The sequence below is a fragment of the Crocodylus siamensis genome, chromosome 6 (genome assembly GCF_052110815.1).
Source record: "Crocodylus siamensis isolate JL-2025a chromosome 6, ASM5211081v1, whole genome shotgun sequence".
Lineage (NCBI taxonomy): Eukaryota > Metazoa > Chordata > Crocodylia > Crocodylidae > Crocodylus > Crocodylus siamensis.
Window position 1 is genome coordinate 62,451,449 of NC_143400.1, and position 26,652 is coordinate 62,478,100.

At 41.6% G+C, this 26,652-nt stretch overlaps 1 protein-coding gene across 1 annotated transcript in view; it reads right to left on the reverse strand.

Annotated features, from left to right (window-relative positions):
• Nucleotides 1–26,652, reverse strand: part of COL4A4 (collagen type IV alpha 4 chain) — a 138,457-nt gene that overhangs the window by 72,316 nt on the left and 39,489 nt on the right. Inside the window, exons 10-24 of the mRNA XM_090053237.1 lie at nt 26,575–26,610; nt 26,340–26,381; nt 24,736–24,816; nt 23,259–23,312; nt 21,929–21,988; nt 21,280–21,324; nt 19,874–19,927; nt 19,326–19,395; nt 17,552–17,656; nt 16,042–16,206; nt 10,807–10,899; nt 10,259–10,422; nt 5,755–5,827; nt 3,803–3,909; nt 1,404–1,587 (exon numbers count right to left, since the gene is read on the reverse strand). Of these exons, the coding sequence (XP_089909363.1) occupies nt 1,404–1,587; nt 3,803–3,909; nt 5,755–5,827; nt 10,259–10,422; nt 10,807–10,899; nt 16,042–16,206; nt 17,552–17,656; nt 19,326–19,395; nt 19,874–19,927; nt 21,280–21,324; nt 21,929–21,988; nt 23,259–23,312; nt 24,736–24,816; nt 26,340–26,381; nt 26,575–26,610 (1,333 nt within the window). The remainder of the gene's footprint in view (nt 1–1,403; nt 1,588–3,802; nt 3,910–5,754; nt 5,828–10,258; nt 10,423–10,806; nt 10,900–16,041; nt 16,207–17,551; nt 17,657–19,325; nt 19,396–19,873; nt 19,928–21,279; nt 21,325–21,928; nt 21,989–23,258; nt 23,313–24,735; nt 24,817–26,339; nt 26,382–26,574; nt 26,611–26,652) is intronic.

The window sequence follows — 26,652 nt, forward strand, 5'->3', positions numbered from 1 at the left end:
TGTGTATGTCAGAGAGAAAGGTTTACTTTAACATGTTTGATGAACCAATTAAGATGTTTAATTGAAAAAAAGTCTTACAGCCTCTAACATGAAGTAAGTGATCAGTAGAAGAGAGAAATTTGAGGAAATTGAGCGGCATGGAAAGTATCATAAGTAGGGACTGACTGAATCTGCAATAGAAGTGGGCCGTGTATTGGATCATCACCCCCCTTCCCCCCCGCTGCTGATTGGTGGAGGGGCCCCACTGCTCACTCCTGATTGGTGGGGAGGCAAAAACCACAATTTTAAATATGGCACTGTTTTTGCTTCCCAGGTGGTCAGCAGAAGGCAGCAAGGCTGCTGGGGCTCCTCAGCCAATCAGTGGAAGGAGACAAAAACAGTGCCATATTTAAAACTATGGTTTTCACCTCCCTGCTGTTCAGGAGCGAGTGGCAAGGCCCCTTTGTCATTCAGTAGAGGGGAACCTGCACAATTAAAATCACTGCCACACAGCCCACTTCCACCACAAATCCAGCAGGTCCCTAATTATAAGGGAAGGAGTCAGCTAGTAAAAAGCCTCAAGCTTTACCAGAAAACAGGGAAATATTCCCAGTATTAACATTTAAGTATGTGGCCTCTTTTAAATACAAAGTCTATATTTTAAAGTATAGGTAAAGACCAGATCTAGTTCAGTTTACTGAAATGAGCAACCCTATGTTTATATCTGAATTAATTAAAATCTAGAAAAATTAACTGGATTTTATAAAGCAGCTTTTATGTTTGGCAAGATCTTAGAATTAAGTTTCCACATAAAGCAATTTGAGTTAAAAGACAAGGATTATTTATGAGAATACATTGAAAGTAAGACAATAGGGAATGTAGAAGTTTGAAATTTCAGATGTATATATAAACAGCACTGAATGTGATGAAATATAATGCTGTATTTATTTAACAAAAATATATATTCTGGAAAGCACATTTACATGTCTTTACTAAGGTCAATGCTATTACTTCAATTAATTATTCTTCTCTTATACTATTTCCCTTTTTTTTTTGGTCTGGTTGTGTCATCTTTCAATATATTATGTTAGCACTGCTTCATGAATCTGCAATTGTTGTGTATTGCATGAATACTGTTAAGCATATTTTTTCCCTGTTCATTCATCAACAGGGCCTGCCTTGCCAGAGGTAAATCTATTGTTGTCACACCAGTAAAGGTTTTCAGGTTCAGGCCTTGACTCAGTCAATATTCATAGATGCTTCCCATTGGTTGGGTCACATCTGCGTCTGCTCCTGAAGCTCTCTCTTACTCATTTTCATCAGACTGCACCAGTGCCGTTACAAGGAACACACATGATACTGTAATGCATCCTACCAAGCACATCTGTCACAGGATAGTTTTTAATTTAAATGTCCAAAGTTACCTTTTGAGCCCTTTGGACCAGGTGGCCCAATTACACCAGGGCTGCCTGGGTCCCCCAAGATGCCTTTGTTTCCCTTTGGGCCAGGAATTCCCAAGCCTGGTAGTCCTGGGGGCCCTCTCACACCAGGATGTCCTGGGGCTCCAGGAAATCCTCTATCACCTGGCAGTGGTGGTCTGTAATCACTCTGTTGGAAATGAAAATAAGTAAGAATAACCCATTGTTTTCTGTTATCTATAAGTACAAAATGTCAGCAATATTTAATATGTCACTTTTATGCCATCAAATGACAGAATGGTAAACCTGCTCATTCAGTGACTTTTCATCATGACATATGAATTTGTCATTGGACCAGTTTCTTCTCTTGAAGTGAGATATTACCCTTACCCATGCTTAGTGTTCAAAGCCTGGGTGACATACCAAGTCACTGAAGCAGACTGGGAATAACAGACAGTAGATTCTGATTTCTGATGCTCATTTACAATGAAGCTGTTGAAAAATATTTTAAAACACATGACCTGATCAAAACTAAGTATATCTTCACCACATATACAACTTGAAGGCAACTCCTTTAAGCATTACGTAACCTGTGCTCTCTAAGTAAGGTGGTATTAATAGGAACAACTGGTGGGTAGATACACAGAAGCTATGACTTAGTGGCTCAGTGTACCATGCAGAAACGTAGTACTTACATAATAAAAATAATGGTTCTTTTCTGATCTACTGGTCTGATGCTTTTTCTTTTAAGACGGCAATAAAAGGAAAGTAAGGTTCTCATGTCTGAGGCTTCCCTACCACTTAAACAAGTTTAAATTAAAATGAGAAGCAAAAGTGAAATGATGACCAGAAGCTACTGTAAGTCACTGTTATGTATTTCTGCAGGGGTGGATAAATAAGCTGGGCCTCAGAGGAATCCCAACATGTTTAAATGTGTAAAAAAAAAATAAGCGTGATTGAAAGAATACAGATAAAACAGTTTAAAACGGTGATATTTATTTTATTATTTATTTTATTTTGGGGAATTTTGTAAAGTATTGAATTGTTTTGTGTCAAGATTATGAGCACTACATGAAAGGACAAACTGCTCATTTGCAATGGAGTTGGTAGTATGGAGAGTGGGAAGCTAGTGTCTTCACCTTGTTGGGGAACTGTTTTTCTGGAATACATTTTCCTATCATTTATAAAAGAAATTGATGAAGGTACTTAAAGCAATGTGACACAGAAGGTCTTAGCAGAGAAGGAGGAGGTCAAGAAAGATTTTACTATATAGAAGACTGTGTGAAAGGTGCAGAGATGGGTATAGGAAAAGAACACTGACGGCCTGAGGGGATATAATGAGTTCAGGGAATAAAACTAACAGAAGACAAAGGTAGAGCATCAATATACATTGAAACTAAGCTTAAAGAATTTGAATGAGGAGTGAATGCAATGATTTTAGGAGGGTCTGGCTATGGTCACAATATAAGTGAAGTACATGAGTTTTTTGTAGCAGAGGTGTTGATAAGCAGCCTCTTAATCATGTCAAATGGCCAGAAAGAGAAGGTTGAAAAGATCTTCAGATTGTATCAAGGATAGATTATTGCTGACGGGGGAGAAGCCAAATTAATAAAGGAGAGAGTTAATAGAGAGATCTTGAAGGCAATGGGAGTAGGAGAGGGTACACAGAATCTTTGCATTTTCAGGTCCAGAACCAGTATATTCAGAAATTATACAAGAGTACCCAAATTTAAACAGCAGTATTATTTTAGGGACATCAGATTATTTTGCTATTGGCCAGTAATCAACATTTTTCTATAGATTAACAGTAAACTATAAAATCAATTTACTTGTAACATTTACATATGTAGATGTGACTGGGAGGATTGATGAGAAGACCACCTGTGCCCCTGTCTTCCTAAGCCTGGCCCCCAGAGCCCCGTAGTTACTCATGATATGGTTCAGACTATTCCTGGCCACATTATTTGTACCCACATGGATAAGGACCATGAGATAGTATGAGGATAGTATTGTCTTTTTTCACTGGCGACGTGTAGGTGGTGCACATGAGTGCACGTGCACCCCTTGAAATTGGCGGTGCACTCTCTACGATTTGCTGCCGTTGCCATTGCTGGCAGTACTTGTGGGCAGTCACCACTCACTATGCCGCCCCCTCCGCCCCACAAACACCGCCATGGCTACCTGTGGGAGCTCCCCTCTCGCTGCTGCCACCGCCACCACCTGAGGGCAGTCACCATACCTGCCCAGCCCCAGGAAACTCGTGATGTTCGTGTTATAAATAATTCTAATAATCTTAGGTGGTATTGATTTTTCTCTGTTGACAATTGATCTGTTTATAAGGTAAAATATTAAAACCATTAATACAAATGAGGAACTTTAATTATTGCTAAGAAAGTTAAACATACCGGAAGTCCTTTTTCTCCAGGCATTCCCCGCTCTCCATCTCTGCCAGCACTACCATTTTGTCCTGGAAATCCTGGAATCCCAGGAAAACCCTTTTCTCCTTTTTTTCCTTAGTATAATAAAAAAGTTAAGTGTGCCATATACCCCAGCCTGTCATCTCCTACTTTCTGCTCAGGTGAAAGATAAATGATTATTAAATTTTAAACAAAAGCCAAGTCTTTATAAGAATTTCCTTCAGCTCATAACTGGAATTTCTTTAATACAGGATTTAAGTCTTTTTTTCCCCACTCATCATTTGGAACAACTGATTTTTAATGATATTCCCTTTAGCTTTTCTCACAACTATTTTATATTTGTTTTCCATAAACATTTCTGAAAGTATAGTTTTTTGCACAACATTAATTTCATAAAAATATTCAAGGCAAAAAGTTCACCTCACCATGTGAAATCTTTTGTAAATAAAAACCAGTGAATAAGTTGCTGTGTTCCAAAATCCAAATCACCACATAGATGCGTCTACATATACATATTAATGTGCAGCAATAAACTCGGGTGCACATTGTGCCAGAGCTCATTGATCCCAAGTGCTATGTAAGTGCACCAGGGACCACAGCACATTGAGCTGTGTCAGAGCAGCCCCAGCTGGCAAGAGGTCCAGGGGGTCAGCTTGCCAGCTGGGACTGACCCAGCTCAATGTGCTACAGTGGGGCTAGCTGGAGCATGAGGCTAGGCATGCAGGTGGCAGGCAGCTCCCACACTGAAGCACCCTTGTGCCCCAGGCAGTCAGGTTAGGATGTGCATTGCTGTGCACAGAAAAACTCCTTGGCAGGATAGTACTTGTATTTGAAGAGCTCATTCGTTTCTTGCAGCCTAACAGGGCCACATGTGTAGACACCGAAACATTTACTGAGAAGCTAATTATGCAACTGCAGTAAACAGCTCATGTAGATGTGCCCAGTGCAGCTCAAACAGAAGCTTACTAAGAGCTGAATCAACTGTTTTGCTAAGGCAGTATATTTGTTTCCACTGAATCTCTATGCAAAGATTGCAATGTTAGCAATTACATTTATTCTTAATTTGTTACATGATTCTATTACTTTCCCAATCTTTTCTAAATTATTCACAGGCCTATGGACAACTTGTGAACTGTTTCCATGCAAAAATGTGAAATGTAAAATTCAAGTTGTGGAATGTATCACATTTTTTCTGTTCCTTGATCAGTTAGGTGTGATCCTTACAAACAGGAGCAGGATTTCTGAGGACACTCAGATTTAGAATTTCTCTCTGGGATGAAGTCACTGCTTTAGGGAGAGGTAGCCTACAATAAGCAGGCTCAAGGAACTCCAGGAAACAATTCTAAATTAATGATTTTTCTTCACACTCAAGTAGGTTGCATTTTGCTTGCTCCTAGCTGTGTTCTCTGTAAGATGCTAAATAATATTTACATGCACATAAATAATCATTTGATCACCTACAAATGAAAAGAAGCACAAAGTACAGACACCTGTTTTGAGTATGGAGGGAAGTGCAAATAGCAGAATAGCAAAATATTTACAGAAGTCACTAAGTATGTGCTCTGTATACACACCTGCAATACCAATGGGAGTTGCAGCACCTCTGTAAATAGTCATCTTCATAAAGAGCCAGAGTAGTTTTACCACCATGAGTACTCCCATGTTATCACTAAGTGGGTGCATCTACACATGCATTAATGCGCTTTCCTAAACAAATGTGTATTAGCCTGTCCTAATGCGCAGTAGCAAAAGCGCATGCTTTTTTAAGTGCTGCTTAATGCACAGTAGCCTATTTTAATGTGCACTAGAATATTTGCACATATTTTACGCAACACTTTAATGTGCAGTAAAATAGGCTACAGTGCATTAAAATGCAGGTGTAGACATGCCCGATATGTGTGAAGTGAAACAAACTGGGCACAAGGAAGAAGCAGAATTACCTTTGATTCTGATTCTAGCTGGGTCACCCTTTTCTCCTTTCTCCCCATGCATTCCAGGGGTACCATGGAGTCCCTTATTGAAAAAGAAAATGTACTAAATAATTTAACTCACATAATGAACAGACAGATGTTAGGTTTATTCCCCATACTGTTCCCAATACAGAGTTTGTAAAAATACAAAACAAAACAAAAAACAATATAACAACCACCACCAAAAAAGGTGGCACTAACAAAATATATATATATAGGGGGCCTTATTCTTCATGCCTGATCCCATTCTTCGGGATCAGTAATGCATTCTTCACATAACACTACTGAAATACATGCAGAAGCAAAAAAAAAATCACTGTAATGCAGAGAGGAACTGGGCCACATGACCTTTATTCAAGTAAGAGTAACAATATTCAAGCAAGTTGTAGGGTTCACATGGTCTTCCCATTATAGGCCCCCATCCTCCAATGCTAACAGTGATCTTTCATTTTAGATTTCAATGGCTGTTGGATTAAGCTCACACTATGTGAAAGCCCAGTGGTGCATAAGGAAAAACTTCTGAGTCTACTGAAGCTTGCTTTCTGAGTTAAGCCTATGTTCAAAGGAATGATGTCAATTTAAAATCTCACATGTATCCAAAAATTCTGCCCATTTTTTAAACAGTGGAATCAGTCTTCTCTGACTGAAAGAAATTAAAGGAGTCAAGGTATTTTTTCTTTGCTATGTGAAACAGCACTTTTGTCCCAGTCAGTATAATTTGTTTCACATATTATAAATCAGGTAGGGCCTGAAACATGAAAGACAGGAATATATTTTCTTGTGTAGGAGGCTTCAGCTCCACAGATTTGCAGGACTGAGTCATTAATTAATCAGTTTCCCCTGTTGCCATGTAGCGCTTTCAAATGATGAGAAAAATATTTTGTAAACAAGAATATGTGATTGTAAACCTTAAAATATTGGCAGCTTTCAGAGAAAGATAATGTGCCTGAAACTACAATTGACTTTTTTTTTTAAACTTTCCAGATACTGGATTAGCAGTGCACTTCCCTTAATATTTCAAAATAAATGAGACATTTATGAAATAAATAAAAGACCAGAAAAGGAACAGAAACTTAAATGAAAATGAGTTTGAACACCTCATACATTTATCAATATATTTTTGACAAATTGATTTTTTGCCCCTGTATTTGTCCTCTTGATGTAAATAATCCAAGAATAAAGGATAATAAAAATATAAATTTTACTAAGAAAACTATTCAGTCTTTTGAGGAAAAACAAAATTAACAATTTTTCTTCTTGGTGCAGCTTGAACACTAAAAAATATCCACCAACAACTTTTCTTAAATGTATGTAGATGGAACTAAGATTAAATTAACTATGATAAACATTTAGGAAAGGAAAAGGCAACCTGTTTGACCTGAAAGAAATTAAAGATTACACTGAAAATTAACAACTTCACAATTACTCTAACAATCAAAGTAGTATAGGTGACAATCTTTGTTGTGCTGTCACAGGTAGCTAGAGGGACTTTGGGATCATGTTTGTTTTTGTGTTTTTGAAGTGCAGGCAAATAAAAGGTTGGGTTATGGACCCTGTATCTTTTATCAGTAGCCTGCCTGCAAGGTTACCTGTAACCTGGGTAATAGTGAAGATGGTTCTTTTAAGTCCTACGTTCACAGTCCTATCTACTTTTAGATTCCTGTGCAGACACATGAAAAGTCCAATTTGGGAGTTCTAGTAATTTTCCCAGTATGGAAATGTTGTGCTTACTAGCATAGCTTCGTTCCATTAGAGCTTTATTGCCAGTATCCATTTAATTAAAAAAATAGTAAATTTTATTTAAGGGCTGAATCCTGATAGAGCAAACTTTTTCTGTATAGTGATGATAAACAAGGGGTTGACAATTAGTATGGTGCTGTTAAGTGATATACCTAAAAGAGTAGTGCTACCTTCTAGTGCTTATAAGGAACAGTAGAGTCTATATTATGTTATATTTCCTTATCAGGCAAATGAGTGCTGCATTAAAATTTTCAAATAATTTTTTAGACAAAAATAAAGGAAATGTTTTTATATGATTAAGATTAAAGGAAACATTGCCAACTTCACAACTGTTTAACCAATCAACAGCAAGAGTTAGTTCCAAAATTAAATTATTGCTAAGAAAACCATTATAATACGTAGTAATGTTAAGGGAACTCTGGGAAAGGATGTCCTATTATCCTGTATGAACTTGGATATTATTATGAAGGTACGGAGCAGTGGTACAACTGAGTCTCAGGGGCAGCCATGATGCTACCTGGTGGTCTTACGAATCCTGCCAGACTCTGGCTCTCCGGGTACCCTCCCTCTTTGCTTTCATCTGCCATGCCTTGTTGGTTATATTTTATTTAGGAAAAAGAGAGGCTTCCCCAGGATCCCAGAGTGAGCCCTTGTGTTCCTCAAGTCTACCAGTTCCTGGCAAACCGCACCTGCCCCTGTTCTGCCCTTAGGTGCTAATTCTGGCCTTTCTGGCCTCATTCTTGCCTTCCAGTACTCACCTTAATGGCTATTCATGGCCTCTAACCTCCTCTGCAGCCGTACCCATGCCTTGCAGGTGTTACCAATTATTCACCCATCAGCATTTAGCCCCAATCTCTGCTCTAATCTGTTCAGTCCTGTTATGTCTTCAGTTTCTCCCAGTCTTGTCTACCACACAGTTTCTACCACGTATATCTTCAGTTTCTACCACTCTTGGGCTCAGGTCTCTATGCCATCATCAATCTCTGCCCCTCTTTGGGCTCTGACTGCACCCCTCTAGGGCTCCGAGCCCCTGGCCCCATCTCTCTGTCTCTCTAGCTGGGTCCCTGGCAGTAGTTCTTACCTTCCTGGGCACAGAAGCTTGCTCCCTGCCTCTGGCCAACTCAAGCCTCATGCCTCCCTGGCACCCTGGGACTCCAAACCTCCCCATCAGTCCCTATCCAGTTCATTAGTAATAATTACAGCCTGGTTTTAATCACAGGCCCAGCTCGCTAATATTGGAGCCTGATCATGGTAGGGGCCTCTATTTTCATGCACAGATTGTGGAACCCCCACTATGCCCCCTGATTGGCTATGGGGCCAGATTTAGGGCCGGGTATAATTGCAAGAGTAGAGGTCTTGCTTCCAAGGTCTCTGGTCACCAATGAAAAGCCCACAAACCTCCCCACTCTAGAAGAGGCAGCAACAGCAGTAGCAGCTGTCTACCCTGCATCGTTTCTGACAGACAGGCAGGGAGGGACAAGGGATGGCAGGAGGGAGAAATCTTAGGGATGAGTAGGGGAAGAGTTATTTGTTCCTCTGGCAAAAGTGACAGGGGAGGAGAGAGCTTAGGGATGGGGTGTGGAGGGGCTGTTTGCTCCTCCAGGCAGAAAAACTAGAGTGCAGAGGGTTGGGTGCACTTGGGGGCTGCCTTGACAGACAGCCCTGGCACCGGCTAAGGGAGGGGCTGTTTGTTCCTCCGCGTGTATGTTCTCTCTGCTTCCCACCCTCAACCCCTGGTGCCCCTCCAAGCATGCCGGCAATGTAACCAAAACATTCCTCATCCTGGAGCTTACCTCCTTGTAAGCCTTCAGTCCTTTACTTTAGTCCTCAGTCAGTAAATCAAGCCACAGCCATCTTGACCCCAAGTACCTTCCCTAGCAGCCTGCAGAGCCAGACTATCTACCCTGGCTTAAGCCCGAGGTTTGTACATCTCCCAGGCACTACCTCTTTCTGGTCAGGAAACTTCCCTGGGCTGGCCACAGGTATTCTTTATTTAGGCTTGCCAGCTTAACTCCATGGCAGCTTACTGGTGTTGCCTAGCTGCTGCACCTGTGCCCTGGTTCCCCTGTAGGGCTCTACTCAGCTGTATCATTGCAGAGCAGTTAGCTCAGCAGTAAATCCTTACAGCTTACAAACTCCGAGGGACCTGCTGTTTGAAGCTCCTAGCAAGCACCTTTCCCTATCTGAGGCTCTCCATACAGTTGTTTCCCTCTCTAAGAAACAGGGGCAAGCAGTCAACTGATTCAAATTTATTTCTCCCCCTGATTATGTTATGTAATGTTTCTTGCCTTTTCAAAGGGAGACTTTTCTCATAATCTAAAACCACAGCCTTCTGTGAAAAAAAACTGTACATGTCTAAAACATTTTTTAGTAAAATGTTAGTTTCTTAAAACTAGAAATACAAGAGAAAATAAGGTACCAAGCAAAACCAGCCCTCCCCAAAACTTTCCACTAAGCTGATATTAAGCTTGCCTTTCTCCTCTGGCCTGTCCCCCTGCAAGGGACAGGATCCTCTTCCATGCAAAATCAATTTAAAGTCCTCACAGAAGTATGATCCTGCAAGCTACAGCCTCTTAGCCTTAGCCTCAGATATGTTCAGCTGAATCTGCCCCATGCAGTGCAAGAATACATGTGTCTGGCTACTCTGCCCCCTCCTCCTGAATTAATGCTTCCTACCTAGACAGTTGAGCTGCTTGACATTATTGTTATATTGAAACATGTAGGAGACACTCACCGGGAGTCCTGTTGATCCCTGTGTACCAGGCAAGCCTGAATCACCCTTCTCTCCACCCCTTCCAGGATATCCCATCTCTCCTTTCTGTCCCCGACCACCAGGCGCTCCTGGTACTCCAGGTGGTCCAGCAGGACCAGGACCACATGAGCAGCGACCTTCACGCCCTGTATGAATGTAAAAAAATGATGTTGAACTGCTTGTGAAATATAAAGAGCATTGAGAGATTTTCTGTAGGCAACTAGCAGGTAAGTGACTACACTGTCATTATATCCCACCTCTCCCTTTAGAAAAGAAAATCATGTCTCTCTCCATATCCAAGCCATGTTATTTTTGCCCTGTGTGGGACAAGTACTCTACTGGTGCATGGCCACTGACATTAGTAGCACTGCACTGACTCCAAATTTGAGTCATTATTTTGATGGAATCATTAAAGTCTGTGAGGTTACCACATGTGTTTATTACCAGGTTTAGGCATTTAATGATGAGCTATTTGAATGAAGCACAGCTACGGTCCCCACAAAGAACTATTGCTGTTGATGTGTACTTGCCTTTTTCTCCTTTTTCACCGTTTTGACCTGGAAATCCCATTTGGCCTTTTGCTCCCAATTGTCCAGGGGGCCCATTGCTAGTACAAACTCTACCTTAAGGGGGAAAAAACATGTTGAACATTCCTACAGTTCAGGAAATGTCTTCTCTCTCTTTTGCTCCCTCTTCTTCTCTCTTTCCCTTTCTTTCTGTTTCTCTCTCTTTCTTTTTTCTCCACCCACACCCCCATGATCTTATAAAGTGCTTTGCAAGCCACTGCTTACAGCAGAGGCGGGCAATTATTTCAACTGGAGGGCTGCCTAACAAATTTTGGTGAGTTGTCAAGGTCTACAAGGGTAGCTCCACCCCTTGACAGGTGCCTTGCACCTTGGTTGTCATCTTGGAACCAGAAGTCCTGCCCCCTAGCCCCTGACCTTTGCCACCGGAAGTCCCTCCCCTTGCCCCCAGAAGCACTCCTTTTGGGAAGGGGGTTTGCCATCTTCGAACTGAGAAAAAAAGCAAATTATATACTAAAAATCAAACACTGACAATAACATCTTTTAATTTGATTAAAAAAATATTTTGTCCTGATTTGTGTGTTTGCATCATATATAGAGAGGTGATTGAATAACAGCTCGAAATGAGGTCTTACTCTTGTATATTGCAGACAGGAGCGGGGCTGAGGCAAGGTATGGGTGGCTGGGTATGCGGTTTGTATGGGGCTGTGGGTGTGTGTGTATGTGGGATGTGGGGGAAAGTGTGGGGGCGTGTGTGGATATGGATGGGTAGGTATGGTGGCGGGGATGTAACAGGGAACCCTAGCCCTGTTACCAAGAAACAGGGCAGTCCCTTTAAACCCAGAACCTTCCGGGCACAGCCGGCTGGTCGAGTAAGGGTTAAGGATCGAGCCCTGCTAGCTGGTCAGGTGACAGAAAGGGGAAGGCCAGAACCATATGAACTGCAAGTGGAGAAGGCCAGAGAGGCACGCTCCCGACGACTACAGTGCAGCTGCAGCAGCCTCCTTGGAAAGAATATGCCACACTGTGAGACAGAAGCACAATTACACAAAGTAAGCAGGCACTTTGCCTGTCTTATTTCTTTATTATTATTTTCATTATATGGCCATAGGAGCCTATGGTTTACATTTGATGTTAAAAATGCTGGTGGTTTGTGGCTGAGGCTGTAGGAGGCCTCACTAGTCCCAGGGGGCACTGTGATAAAGCGCTCAAGAAGCCCTGCTGCACTAGGGATGCTGCACTAAGGCCACAAGCCCAAAGTCGCTTGGAAAGGAGATAGGAGCCTTGAAGCCAGTTTCTTGCGGGTGGACTTAGGTGAAAGGCCCTAACTACAGAAAGAGGGGCAAAGCCAAATGGGGCTGAGGCCCCAAAAGTCTGGCGTCACAGGGGCACACAGTGTAGAAGGGCCAGTAGGCCTCGTGTTGCAGAGAGCATGGAACGGAGGGCCTTGAGCGCAAGTGAGTTAGAGAGCTAGAGCCTCAGAGTCAAGCCCCAATTATTGGGTTTTGACTGACAAGCCTAGCTAGAGAGATAGGGGGTAAGCCCACAATGGCTGAGACCCCAACATAAAGAGAAATTTATAAAACCATAAGTGAGGCAAGGGGCATGTCAAAGGGCAGGTAGGGGCATGCATTTTTGCCCTTATGGCAACACCTCATTATCCTATGGGTGGTGAGCCTGGAGCCTGTCTGGAAACCTATGGGTCAGCCTCCCTTTTTCTTCAGAACCAAGTAACATCAAATTGTGGCAGGCGAATAAAGTGGGGGGAAGCTGATCCCCAGAGAAGAAAAATCCAGCAAGACTTGATGGAGGCACACTTACTGGCATACTTAAAAAAAAAAAAAAAAATGCAGCCGAAGACGGCCCCCTGTCACAGGGGGCTTGTGGGAGGTGTTTGTGGGGATGTGTGGGTATGGTGTTTGTGGGTGGATGTGGGGTGTTTGGAGGGGGAGGGTGGCTGGGGGGTATGTGTGGAAGGGCAGAATGGCTTGGAGTGTGTGGGGTATGCATGGGGAGGTGTGGTCCATGTATGTGGTGGTGGGGGGTGTAGCAGTGAACAGGGTTCCACCAGAGACGTGTGGGTGGGAGGGGTGGTTTGTGGGGGGAGGGTGTGATTGGGTGACGTGTTTCTGGGTTGTGATTGTATGCGGGGGAGGGTGTGATTGTGGGGTTTGTAGGGGATGGTTTGTGGGTATGGTGGGGTGTGCATGGGACACCTGCATGTGCCCCCCTGAGCCGGTCAGCACCTGCCCCCACAACAGCCTGTGTGTGCCAGGCTGCCCTCCATTTGCTCTGTGCTGCCAGCACGGTGCTGCTACTGAGCAGCCCATGCAGCATAGACAGAGCAACCTGGATGCAGGCTCCAAGTGGCTGCAGCAGGAATGGGCAGCAGTAGTGAGGGGGAGATGCCACTTTTCCCTCACGCTGAGCAACAGCTTCTATCCTGTGCTGCTGGTGCTGAGCCTGGGTGGGCGAGCCTGGAGCAGGTATGGTGTGTGCAGTGTTGGGTCTATGCAGTGTGTATCCCCATCAGTACTGTCGGGCTGGGGCCAGCAGCAGCTGGAAAGAGCTGCCATCACGTAGGCTACCTAGAAAGGCAATCCAGCTGCGGAGCCACCCCAACTCTACTGTGTGCCTGGGGCGGGGGAAGAGGGGCAGGACGTGCTACAGCTGGATGGTGACTGGGTCAGGCGGGAGAGAGGGACCCACAGCGGGCTGGAAAAAGACCAGCCATCGGCCAGATCCAGCCTGTGGGCCATATTTTGGCCAACCCTGGCTTACAGCATCATTCTTGGAACTGGGACAGTTAAGAGGTGAGGTCAGAATTGCTGCTGACAGACATGAAAAAAACCCCTGTACTTTACTAAAAAACAAAGACTTAGTTTGACCCAGCTCTGCAGCATCTGTATAGATTGTGTGCTTCAGCAGGGCTTTTTGGCACTTTTATCTAATAGCTGATAGAATCAGCTATTAGATAAAAACACCCAAAAAAGCCCTACTGCAGTGCACAATCTGTATAGATGTTGGATGAACAAGATCAAACTAACATGATGTCTCTTTTGGGCATACACTTCTTCTGGGCTCCATGTAGGGGCATGCCAAGTTTAAAGTAAAGTGCTATTTCTTGGGGGAGGGGGGAGTTGTTTTTATGTCTGTAAGCAGCCATTAAGTTTATATACAGCACTCCTGAAGAAATACTGAGTTGTGGGTGTCAACTGCCTGGATTTATCTTGAGACAACCAATATAAAAGAGCCAATATGGTCCCTATTTTTGAGACGGGGAGAATGGATGATCTGGGTAACTATAGGCCAGTTAGCATCACTTCTATCCTTGGGAAAACCTTTGAAAAAATTAAGGATCACATTTGTGGGAGTCCAGTAGGAAAAATAATGCTGAAGGGCAACCAGCATGGCTTCACAGCAGGTAGATCCTTCCTGACTAATCTTGTTTCTTTTTATGACCAGGTCACAAAACTCTTAGATGCAGGTGTTCAGGCAGATGTCATCTATTTGGATTTTAAAAAGGCCTTTGATATAGTGTTGCATCCCATTCTTACAAACAAATTACATGGTTGTGACATAAATTATTACGTGGTCAGGTGGGTGGAGAATTGGCTTATGTGACACACCCAGAAGTTGGTGATGGATGGATCGTTTGTGACCTGGAAACACATGGCTAGTGGAGTTCCCCCCAAGGTTCTGTTCTTGGACCAGTGCTGTTCAATATCTTCATCAGCAACTTGGATGAGGAATGGAAAACACTCTGTCCAAATTTGTGGATAACACCAAATTATGGGGCATAGTAAACACACTGGAGGGCAGGGAGCGGATTCAGGCAAAATTGGACAGCTTGGAAAAGTGGGCAGAACAAAATCGGATGCAGTTTAACAAAGATAAGTGCAAAGTGATGCATCTAGGGAGGAAGAATCACCAACACACCTACAGACTGGGAGGTCACTTTCTAAGCAGCACAGCAGCAGAAAGGCATCTTGGAGTCATAGTCAACTCGAAAATGAACATGAGTCATCAATATAATGAAGTGATAAGTAAAGCCAACTGCACTCTTTCATGCATTAGAAGGTGCATCACGAACAGGTCTAAGGAGGTGATACAAATTCATTTGGTAGGGGGGGCAGGGAGGGAGGAGTGGGCGGGCAGGGCAGCAAGAAATAGGAGATACTCTGTTTACCAGGGTACATCTTGGTGTTACTAGGAACAACGGCCATAAACTGACAGAGCACATTTAGACTAGACATTACAAAAAATTTCTTTATGGTGAGGGTTGCCAAAACCAAGAATGGACTTCCAAGGGAGGTGGTCCTCTCCCCTGCCTTGAAGGCCTTTAAGAGGAGACTAGACAAGTGCCTGGCTTGGGTCATCTGACCCCACTGGTCTCTCCTGTCCAGGGCAGGGGGTTGAACTCGATGATCTACTGAGGTCCCTTCTGACCCTAAAAAAATCTATTAAATCTATGAAAAGAGGTGATTTGATATGCTTCTTCCACCCTTTTTTGGATTACAAGGTTAAATCACCTAGACAGGTTTAAAAATCTCAAGATAAATTTAAAACAATGACCTCCTAAAAAATCCAAAATCAGGGAGGGAAAAAATCCAAATCTTTATTCCCCAGTAAAGAAGCATGGACCACAAGTTTCTAACAAAGAAGTGATAGTGTTGATAGCATCACAGATTATGTTAAAGTTTTCCTTCTTCTGCTATTAGTTTCACTGTCTGTTAGAACTGCTGCTACACTTGCAAGCAAGGCCTGATTCCAGGTAGTGACACTGATGTGACTCCAGAATACCCACATTACCTCACTGATTGCTGATGAAAGTTCAGATGTTGTGTAGTTCATAGTTTTAAGGGAGAAACGAAGGGAGAAATACAGACAGTTCCTATGAGCAAGTAACACAGTAAAAAACATTTTATCTACCTCGTATGATAAGGGGTACAGTTTTAGTTGTACAATTAATTATTCTGTTGGGGGACGAACTTAAGGTGAAAAAAAAGATTGTTAAGCCTACCCTCTACTATAAAACCAACAAAACAGATTTAAACCAAGAAAAGCATTTCAGTCATTTTCTGAATAGCAAATGAACTGCTATATGGAAAACCTAAAGGAAACTATAAACCATTATTATTAGCCTTTTTTTATTGACTGCCCCCACACCCAACTGTCTACTCATAATGATCCTCACTCATATAATATATTTTTTCTGTCCTTTTATGTTGTTTAGCTTACCAGGTGTTCCAGACACTCCACGTCTTCCTGGTGCTCCTGGTAACCCTGGTGTGCCTGGAGCCCCTGGTCTTCCTGGATTTGATTCAGCTCTTCCAGGGAGACCAGGGTCACCTTGAAAACCTGGATGGCCTTGTGCACCAGTCACTCCTGGTAGGCCAGGAAGGCCTGTAGGAAAAATAATGAACTAAGAACAGTATAGCATCATGATGAATATTTAAGAGTTATGAAAAAGAAACAAGTGGCTAAACAAGACCTTCATGTGGAAAAGCCCCCATATGGAGGGCAAGAAAATCACATTCTCTGATGTTTAGCTTGCAGAAATTTCAAAGCTCCAGGGGCAGGACTGTCCAACATGCAGGTCCCTGCAGCCACCTCTCCCACTGGCACAGTCCATGCAGCTTGCACAGCAGGAGAGGGGAAGGAGGGCCTGCTCCTGCAGTGTAGGGCTCATTAAGTGTGTGGCTTAGCATGTGGCCTTCTCCTGTACTGAAAATGGACAGCCCTGCTTTAGAGGCATAAGACTTTGGGGCAGCTGAGGGGACAGAGGTATTCAAGGAGCAAGGGCTGGTTGTGATATCTTTTACTGGACCAACTGTATATGCTAGCCAAGCTTTCAGACACCCTTCTTCAGTTTAATGTCATAAAGCTCGTGCAAACCTCTCCCAACTATACAGTGGGTCCAATAAAAGCTGTCATCAAAAAAACCCCTTGCCTCCAATACTTTTCCTGAATGATCACAGCTACAATAACACTCCAACCCTACTGAAGCTATTCAAGCCTTTTTGCTCTCCAGGATTAATGGGAACTGGAAGCTCCCTCTTTTGTATAGGACCTGTTTTCCTAGTGCTGCCACTTTGCTCCTGCTTCCATTGTTTAATCCCACTGTATTCCACTGAACCCATGTGAAGGAACAGCAAAGAGCAAGTTTATGTTAGCAGAGTCATTTGTGTTCTTGATTTGGCAGGTTATACTTCCACTAGCATAATAATAAGCCTACCATGTAAAATAAAGCCTCCACTGCCTGGCCCCATCTCACATGCTACCCCATTCCAAAGCAAACAGAGCCCAAACTACATGGTGTTGGCTCCCAGGTGCTTTGGGGGGCTGTTGAGAAGAGGAATACAACACTCTTCTCTTGAAAGGTCTTTTCAATGCCATTTTATAGTCAAAGACAATTCAAGTCATACATGACATACTAAAGCTTGTAAGCAAAGAAAAACAGAGAGATCGACAAAGAGTTTAAATTAATCTTCAGCTTTTAAAAACCTCAAACATTAGAAAATATGAACTGTGCAGCTGAAGGATCCAAGGAATTCTCCACACTGCCATATAATCCTTCATCACTCAACCTCACACTGCCTCCTCAAAATTCAAGTTGTATCCTAAAATTATGCAAAGGCTAAAATAATAAAAGACTGCCCTGGCTTTGTGCTCACAGGTTCTACTGGCTGGTCAGTTAAGGACCGTATAGAGCTCACATATGATTACTTTCCATTCTATGGCCTCTTACTTGCTCCATCTTCACCTGGTCTTCCTGGTGGGCCTGAAGGACCAGCTGGTCCATCTGACCCAACTTCTCCATGAGGACCTGGAAATCCCGGGTCTCCTCTAGGACCTATATGAAATCATAGGAAGTGGTGATTTAATACTTTCATGTTTATGATCTGGGAACCTTCATAATTAAAAGACATCCCCCTTTCTTTAGTCTGTATTACATCATTTACATATAAATTAATTAAATTTTAAAAGGTGATGAGACTTTAGTTATTTATAGGAACATAAGTGTCTCTACTGGGTCAGACCAGAGGCCCATCTAGCCCAGTATCCTATATGTTATGGTGGCAGAGAATGGATACTACAGGGATGAATATAGATGCAGGGCTTATCTAGAGACTATTTGCCATGCCCTTTTCCCTTACCATTTACAGGCAGCTTTAAGTTTAATTTCCACTTAATCCCATGTCTAAAATTATATAAAAGAATAAACATTCTGAGACCTGATCTGAAAGTCCATTGACATTAATCAAATAAAAGGCAACTGAATAGAGATGCTCTGTTGAATTCAGGCCTCAGCTGTGAGCTGCTGTGTGTAAACAAGAGCAGAATTTATTCCCACTGTATATGCAGTATGCTAATTCTTTGTTACAGTGTTTCTGTTTCAATAGCATTCACGTTAGATGTGATCATTTTAGCTGCTAATGATAATATTGCATTATGCTTTCGAAAGCTTAAAATTTGTTACAAGCTTGCACACCATAAAACCACACTACGGTACAATAAACAATTTTTGGAATTTATATTCATCTGATGCAGCTTTAAAAGCTAATGAAACCATGGGGGTGAAATCTTGGCCTACAGAAAGTTTTGTCATTGACTTCAAAAAGACTACAATTTCTGTCTCAGACATGAAGCTGCAGGCTTCAGCTGAAGCCTAGCCTACTGTCTGTGCTGCAGTAACTCTATATATGAGATTTCTACAACATTAAAGGAAGCCTCACCTGCTTATATCCATTCCAGTACTCATAGGGGACTTCTTCTTATGGCTATGTCCTACATAGGCTTAAATCAAGAACTAGGTCAGCAGATCTGGGTTAGCTTGTGTGTGCACATAGGTTTGCAAACAGTTGCTGCATTTACTCACAAACCAGTCACATCTTTTCCATAAAAATTATCCCTTCAAAACTGGGGTGCATGTTTTAAGCACAGAAACTGATTTCTATGCCAAAATAGAGGCACGGGGATGCTGAAATGGCTGGCACAGCTGCTCTGTGACGGGCATCCAAGAAAGTCAGAGCCCACTCATCACTCACTGTCTCTTTACAGCTAAAGTTTTAACCTTGTCCCAGCTGCTGCCAAACTGGCTGCTCAGCCAAAAACCGCTGCCAATCTGACAGTGGCTGTACAGGGTTAAAGCTTTAGGTCAAAGAGAGAGAGTGAATGATGCTCAAAAAGAGACTGCATGCCTGCTCCATGAGACCTGCATTCAGCCATGACTCTGGAAAAATCTTTTGTCTTCAATTTGCCTTCCCAAAACAAGGTGCGTGTCTTATTTGTAGGGACTTTGTGCATGAAAATATAGTATTTTGTGTATAATGCATGTCAAGAGTCATATCCCATCTTCCCGTACCTCCCGGGCAATAACCACTGATATTTATAGGTGTAGGTAAAGAGGGTGTGGCCAGTTGGGACTTGGTGGTCTCGGGTGCAGAGCACCCTCAATGCCCATTGACTACTCCAACACATTAGGTAATTGGGTACAGTAGAAAGTTCAAAGCAAATGAAACCTTTCACAGGCAAAAGTGGTGTTCCATAAGAAACAGGCAGGCCTGGTAGCCCTTGTTCTCCACGATCTCCCTGTAAGAATTCAGTGATTCAGTTTATTGATAAACACCAGTGCACAATGCAGCAGCTCATAATTAAGGGGTAGCTAAGTACCTACAAATGGATAGACTTTGTCACAGCCCTTAAAATCTTAAAAGCTAATTTTAACATCATGGGTCAAGGAAGGATGAAGGTTACAGCACCACGGTCACATGGTTACTTAGATGGTAGCCGCTATGGGGCAGAAACCAGCTTTCTGTTCCATGTTTGTAAACTTCTAGTACAGTAGGACCTTGCCCCATGACTTGGGGCTCCTTGGTGCTATACAAATAACAGTAAGAAGTGGCTCAAGGTACATAGATGAATGCTGTTTCCTCTGTATCCTCACTTGTAAACACTGAGGAGGGAATAGATCTTAAATATTTTTGAAAGGGGAAAGGGTACCAGCTTGATACTTGTGAGAATTATCTTAGCTGACCAAAACACGCACTGTTGAGCTTTTATTTTTTACCTTCATGCCTGAATAGCCAGCCTGGCCAGGAGCACCAGGAAATCCTGTTCTTCCCTGAAATTAAGTAGAAAATAACTATGAATTGATTCATAGTTGATTGATTGTTCCGTAGTTTAAGTTTTAATAGAAATTAGCTGCTGTATCACACCACACAATACTGTCATCTTTTAACAGTATTGGTAGTTTGTCTCATAGAACTTTATATAAATTTTTAAAGGACCTCTTTTGTTTAACAAAAGGTGACCTTTCTGATATTCACCTATTTACTGGAACAGTGTCCAAGGATACTTTGGGCTGAATCAGAGAGTAAGCTAGTCAACAGATTCCCTTTTTTCACTTTAAATAGAATTGGCTGGCTGGCTGCTGACTGATCCATTGAACAGCCATCAGTGAATGGGAAGCATCCGTCTTTCAACTCTAATTAGGGCAGTAGCACCTTAGTTCCTTTTCAGTTTAATGGACAGATTTACCCACAAGGCTTCAATACGTGCTTGGGTGGAGCAGTAGATAAAGGATGGGAATGAAAATAAAACAACCATATTAGGCATAACATTCAGATGTGAATTATTTACACACTAGTGCAATTGACAATTAACATAACTATGGCCTCAACTAGAATTATAAAACAACTGGGGAGTGAGATAGGAAATGTACATTTTTTATTTGCTGTGGTGCTACAGATTCAGAATTCAGCTTTACAGAGGACAGTACTAGAAACCAGTATCTCATGAGTCAGAAGGCTATGAACTGCATCACACACAGGTCCAGGGAGGTGATCCTTCCCCTCTGTGCGACACTGGTCAGGCCACAGTCAGAGTACTGTGTCCAGTTCTGGGCACCGCACTTCAGGAGGGATGTGGACAACATGGAGATGGTCCAGAGGAGGGCCACTCGCATAGTCAGGGGGCAGCAGGCCAGGCCCTATGAAGATGGACTAAAGGGCCTGAATCTATTCAGCCTCCACAAGAGAAGACTGAGAGGGGATCTGGTAGCTGCCTATAAACTCACCGGGGTGGAACAGTGGTTCTAGGTGAGGTTCTGTTCCCCCCCCCCGGGGCATCACGTGGGATAACAAGGAATAACAGCCACAAATTGATTGACAGTAGGTTCATTTTGATATCAGGAGGCATTACTTTATGGTTAGGGCTGCCGGGCTCTGGAATGGGCTCCCAAGGGAGGTGGTCCTCTCCCCTCCCTTGGGGGTCTTCAAGAGAAGGTTGAATAGATATCTGGCTGGATTAAGATCCCAGCACTTGTTCCTGCCCAGGGCAGGGGGTTGGACTTGATATGTTCAGGTGCCTTCCGACCCTTGAAACTATGAAAGTGTAAAAATAAACTATGTGGAAAGTGAATTAGCAACACATCTGCCCTATCAGGGCAAATTTTTTTATTGTATATTTTCCTACCTTTCTTCCTATGGAACCTTGAGATCCAGGAGAACCAGGGAAACCCTATTGAAAGCAAGTAGAAAGCAATAAAAATTGTCCAAGTACTTTAAGTACTTTTTTCATTTGTAGCAGTCTTTCTTATGTATATTTCTGTTGACAAACAATTGATTTGCTATAATATTCCACAACACCTACTACCCCCACTATTTATAAATAATTTTAATAGAGATGGATATAACCTTAAATCCTAGAAAAAGGCAAATTAAATAGGGCTTGATTCTAATTTTTGCCATACTGCATCAAAAATGTGCCTTGGAAAGATTATATAAATCAAGTGCAGAGTTCTGCTAATGCTTACTATTGTAACTTCATCCATTTAACGGTACTATTCAGAGTAGCAACTGTTTTGTCCAGAAGTAAATGTTTACCAGATCAAATCCTAACTATGTTGTTTTGAGAAGGCATAAAATTCATAATGGGTTTAGGTTTGATCCTGGGACATTTGACTACCCTGTTCTATGAACCAAAATATTCTACATGCAAAATAATTAATATTAGTTTAAACCAACTACAAATCCTAGTTGAAATGTTCTTGAATATTTAACTCCCAAGTATCTTATAAACTAATTGTGAACAATTGAAGTGTTTTTTTCTGAAACTTCCTTACCCTTATTCCAGGAACTCCAGGAATTCCTTTCTCCCCTTTTTCCCCAATTCCAGGTGTACCCTATTACCATTTAAAACACTTTGTTTACATAGATTACTCAAAAAAAATACAGAGTTTACAATATGTGCATTTTCCAAAAAAACATTTTAAAAATCAGGTCAGGATTTCATCTACAGATATGGTTAAGGCCAAACACTTTGGAATAACTTAACATCCCATCATGCCCACGGTCTACTTAGCCTGATTTATCCATGGACAGATTTAACTGCTCTTGCTCTCTACTTTACTTTCTTAATTTTTTTATTGTGCCTTCAAAGAGGTTCTGTCTAGTTCTAATTAATATTTTGACATTAAAATTCTTTTTATAACATGTATTCACTATAAATAAACAGGAAAGAGAGGAGGATTGGTTATGCTACTGTTTAAAGGATAACAAGCAACAAACGCATACACAAACACTTTTTCACCATATTCTCTTACTCTGAAACCCTTCCTTTTCCCACAAAAGAGCCTGACTGCCTCTCCATCCAGGCAATCCCATAGCCTGGATTAATTTTTAGAAAACCGAGCTGGAATTCATGATGCCAATTCCTCTCCTGGCTGTTACTGCATAGAAGCATGGAACTCTTTTGAAGGCAGAACAAACTGCTGGAGGAGCCACAGGTGTGCAAGAGCTGACAGAGGTGAACCTGAAGCATACTGTCCTGTCTACTCCGTTGCTTGGTAATGGATTGCCTGAACCTCTGATTCTTTTTTTTTTCAAAGCCCTGCTCATTAGAAGCCTAATTCAGTTCAGTGGTAGACTGAATTAGATTCCCAGATGTGCATTTAACTACAGCCATTCAGGCACTGAATGTCTGGACTCAGTCTGGCCTTTGGATACTGTCTCAATGGTCTAAAGGTGGGGATGGAAGGTCTGAGCAGCATCCACTTCCAATACAACTGTCTAGGTATATGCGTTGAAGGTTCTGGTGACCTCTCATGCATACCCCACAATCCAGAAAGATCAAAGGTTGCTGCTGACTACTACTACTCACCAAAATGCCACCTTCTTAAAGGAAATAAGATTGAACTTTTCATGAGGGGTAGCATCTGACAGTCAGTTATAAAAGGAATTTTACAAGAGAGATTTTTCCAGAGGATTCATAAGAATTTCCATTTTCATGTAGGTGGTATTTAAATTCAGTGGTATAAATACTATATTATTTCTCAAGTCATTCTCTCATAAAGTTTTTTTTCAATAACAAAAAATCTAAGATAACTCTGTTGAGAGCATCATACAGAAAATGGAACAAAGCATGATAAAATACATGCTTTCTTTCATACTTACTTTTGGTCCCCGCAATCCATTAGAACCTATCACTCCAGGCATTCCTTTTTGACCCTAAATATAAATATGTAGAAGCTGTTCATTTTCATATGAAAAACACACTTTGACATAGTGTATAATAATAATAGCCTTATTATAACTCTTTGACACATTATTCTGAGTAAAACCAATGAAAGAACAGCACCTTCTTACTCATTAGGATTTCTCCTTGTGTGTGTCCTGTCACAGAAGCTTAGGTTAGTGACAGAATTGATATATTTCCCTTTATTCCAATTAATATTGCAGAATCAACAAAGCAATGGTTAATAAGATGAGTCCTATGCCTTCTCTCACAGTCAAAAGAACTGTTAACTAAAGCCTTGAACCCGCAAATACACACCAGTAGTCCTACTGATTTAAATACAATATGTATGCCTAAATGTTTGTAGGATAAAAGCCTAATAACACTACTACCCTCAATAAGTTGCCCAGAATCTTTTTTGGGAAGGGTGGCATATAAATGGAATGAATCAATAAAATAAGATGCAGCCATGGATGAATTTGGCCCAAAGAGTCGGTCTGTATCAGAGCTCGCCCACATGGAGTCTGCAGAACAGGCAGTTAGATTTATCTTTTCATTTGTATATTGAGTGAGCCTGAGAATTGCTGAGAATGTAATACAGGATTCCACAATGTAATTTTTACAATTGCTTTGTAGAGCACCATATTTTAAATGCCTTAGGATTTACAGCAGAAAACAGTCCATAACCCTGTTACTAGGTTTACTCTATCCATTTTGACTACAGTTATGGCTATAGCAGGTCTGTCATGGAAGAATTATTGTAATTAAGAAGATGATTTCATATTCAAAAATCAATGCTAGGACCATATGTATTTCCATATGTAATTCAGTGAGCCAGGTTGCTGATATTTCAACAGAACTTCAGCTGAGTTTGAGGGTTGTTGAAGAAAACCAATACCTCCCAAAAAGGATAACGGACTAAATACAGAAGTTCTAAATGGACTACTGTGAGTTGTTAGGAAAGAGTCAGTGTCACAGTTGATGCCTTGTTTGAGATGGCTCAATCTTTTAACAAGTTTATGATAATGAGTACAAACTCAGCCCAGATTTCAAACAGGACTGTAGTTTTTCAGTGGTGAAGTACAGAATACAGAAGTGGGAATAACCTCATTAAAGAGCACAGGTAAATAAAAAAGAGCCCTTTAATAGTGAAGGGTAAGAAGAAGGGCAAATAGGACAGTCCCACACATATGGGGGGAAATGCACTACAGCAGACTCTGACCTGGCTCCTGTCTGCCTGAAGCTAGGGTGCTAGATAACAGGATTTCTACTGATGATGTTAGGATATCACACCATAAAGCAAATATACTTATTTTATTATGCAATCCATATCAAAACTTTGTAATAGGATAGTGCTTGCAATGAATGGATATTCTGAATATAATTATACAAACAAGTGGATTTTCATTTACACACCTTTTCTCCTTTCATCAGTATGGCACCTGGAGGGCCAACTAACAGTGGCTGTCCTGGAGGTCCAGGAGATCCAACATCACCCTATAAGAGTCAGAGAAACAACCAGCCATCCTGTTCACCAAGCCAACTCAGTAAGAAGCTGGGATACCTATTTATATTTACAGCACTAACATATTTTTACACTCATTGAACAAATGCTTTCTACTCTAACTTGTAGGTAAACAGGACTTTGCAATGAGGCCTGTCCATATATTTGCAAACTTTTGAAAGAAGGAAGATAAATCTCTTTATACCTACTCAATATTACAGAACAGCTGAAGGAAAGATAAAGAGAGATTTCTACCCCTTTCTTTTCTTTTTTTCCTGCCACTCATGAAAATGATCTTGTGATTAAATAATGTAAGTAAACAAAAGAAAGCCCTTTAAGGCGGGGTCCTGCTCCCATTAGTTAACATGCTTCTTTTGCTTAAATGAGATAAAAGTCTTTTCTAGGACTGTGGTCTTGGGATTGACTGCTACATGAATACAAAGTGCCATTAAACCCAGAATGGCAGGTCTGAGTTGGGTGTAATGGAGCCCATGTACCAATGCAGGTGAATCAACTGGCTGGTAGGAGTATGGAAACACAGATGGTGGAGAGCAAGACTTTTATTTCTTAAGGGACTGTTCTTCAGCCCTTAGACTTGTACCAAATGCACATGTTGTCTGACTCAGGGGAGGACAGGCCTTCAGGGCTTCTTTTGCTCACTCATTGTTTTCTTTCAGGAAAAACAATTCTGCTCAGTAGAGCTGCACTTCTTCTTGTTTGACCTAAGGAAAATCCCTCTTTATTTCCAAGCTGCCCACTTCATTTAGCTCCAGAAATGAAGGTATATCTAAAAAAGGGAAGACTCTGAGAAGTAGGGAAGTAAGGTATGAACATAGCCTGAGGGGTCAAGTCCCCCATGACTTGCAGAAGTGCTATCAAGCATGCAGTGCTGCTCTGCATAGGCTGTCTGCTAAATCTGTAGTTGTTCAGCATAGGCTAATTAGCACTATTGAATGACAGTACCAATTAGTCCAAGTAAAAGTTCCACATCAAATGTTCAATATTTTTTTAAAAACCCTAACCCCATAAATACATCTAATTTCTGTGCCCAGTTTATCAAAGAGAATCCCTTTCACGTTAAATGTAGTAACTCAGGATCTGATATTATTTTCCCTTCAGTGGCAGCATGAGGTTATCACACACTATGGTCCATGAGGGTTGTGGGCCTCAAGTGTGGTTGGTATCTGAAACACCATACAGATAGGAACAAGTCGTAGACCTAACATAGGTCTAATATATGGGTGACACGTCCTTAAGCTTGCATACATCAAAATGTTCAACATGCAATCAGTAAGCAAGTACTAGTATTAGGCTAGGCCAGGTGCGGATAACTGCTTTCTTAGAGAAAGCAATAGTAGTTAAAGTAACTGCCTTTTGAAAGGCACTAAAAGTAAAAACTCCCTGAGGTTTTATCTTTTGATAAGATCTGAGTTATGCTGGATTCTACTTGGCTAATAAAAGTCTATAGTTAGTCCTACAGTGAAGCCACTCTTCATGCCATTATTTGTTTGCTCACCAATTCCCCTTTCTGTCCATCGACTCCAATGCCTGGATTTCCCTGATAGAAAAAAAAAAAGCAAAAATATGCATGCAAAGTGAAGACAACCAGGAAAATGCATGCATAATAATTCAATTAAAAGACATTTTTTTGAAAACTTTGCTAACAGAAATAATCATAAACAACATTTTAAAGTTTAGAATAAATATATATTTCACTGAGACTGTACAAACTCAATTAAAAAAATGCCCACCTGTTCACCTGGCAAACCAGGGTGGCCTGGAGCACCCTTTAAAGAAAGATTTAGAAAAGTTAATATTCTGATTTGAAG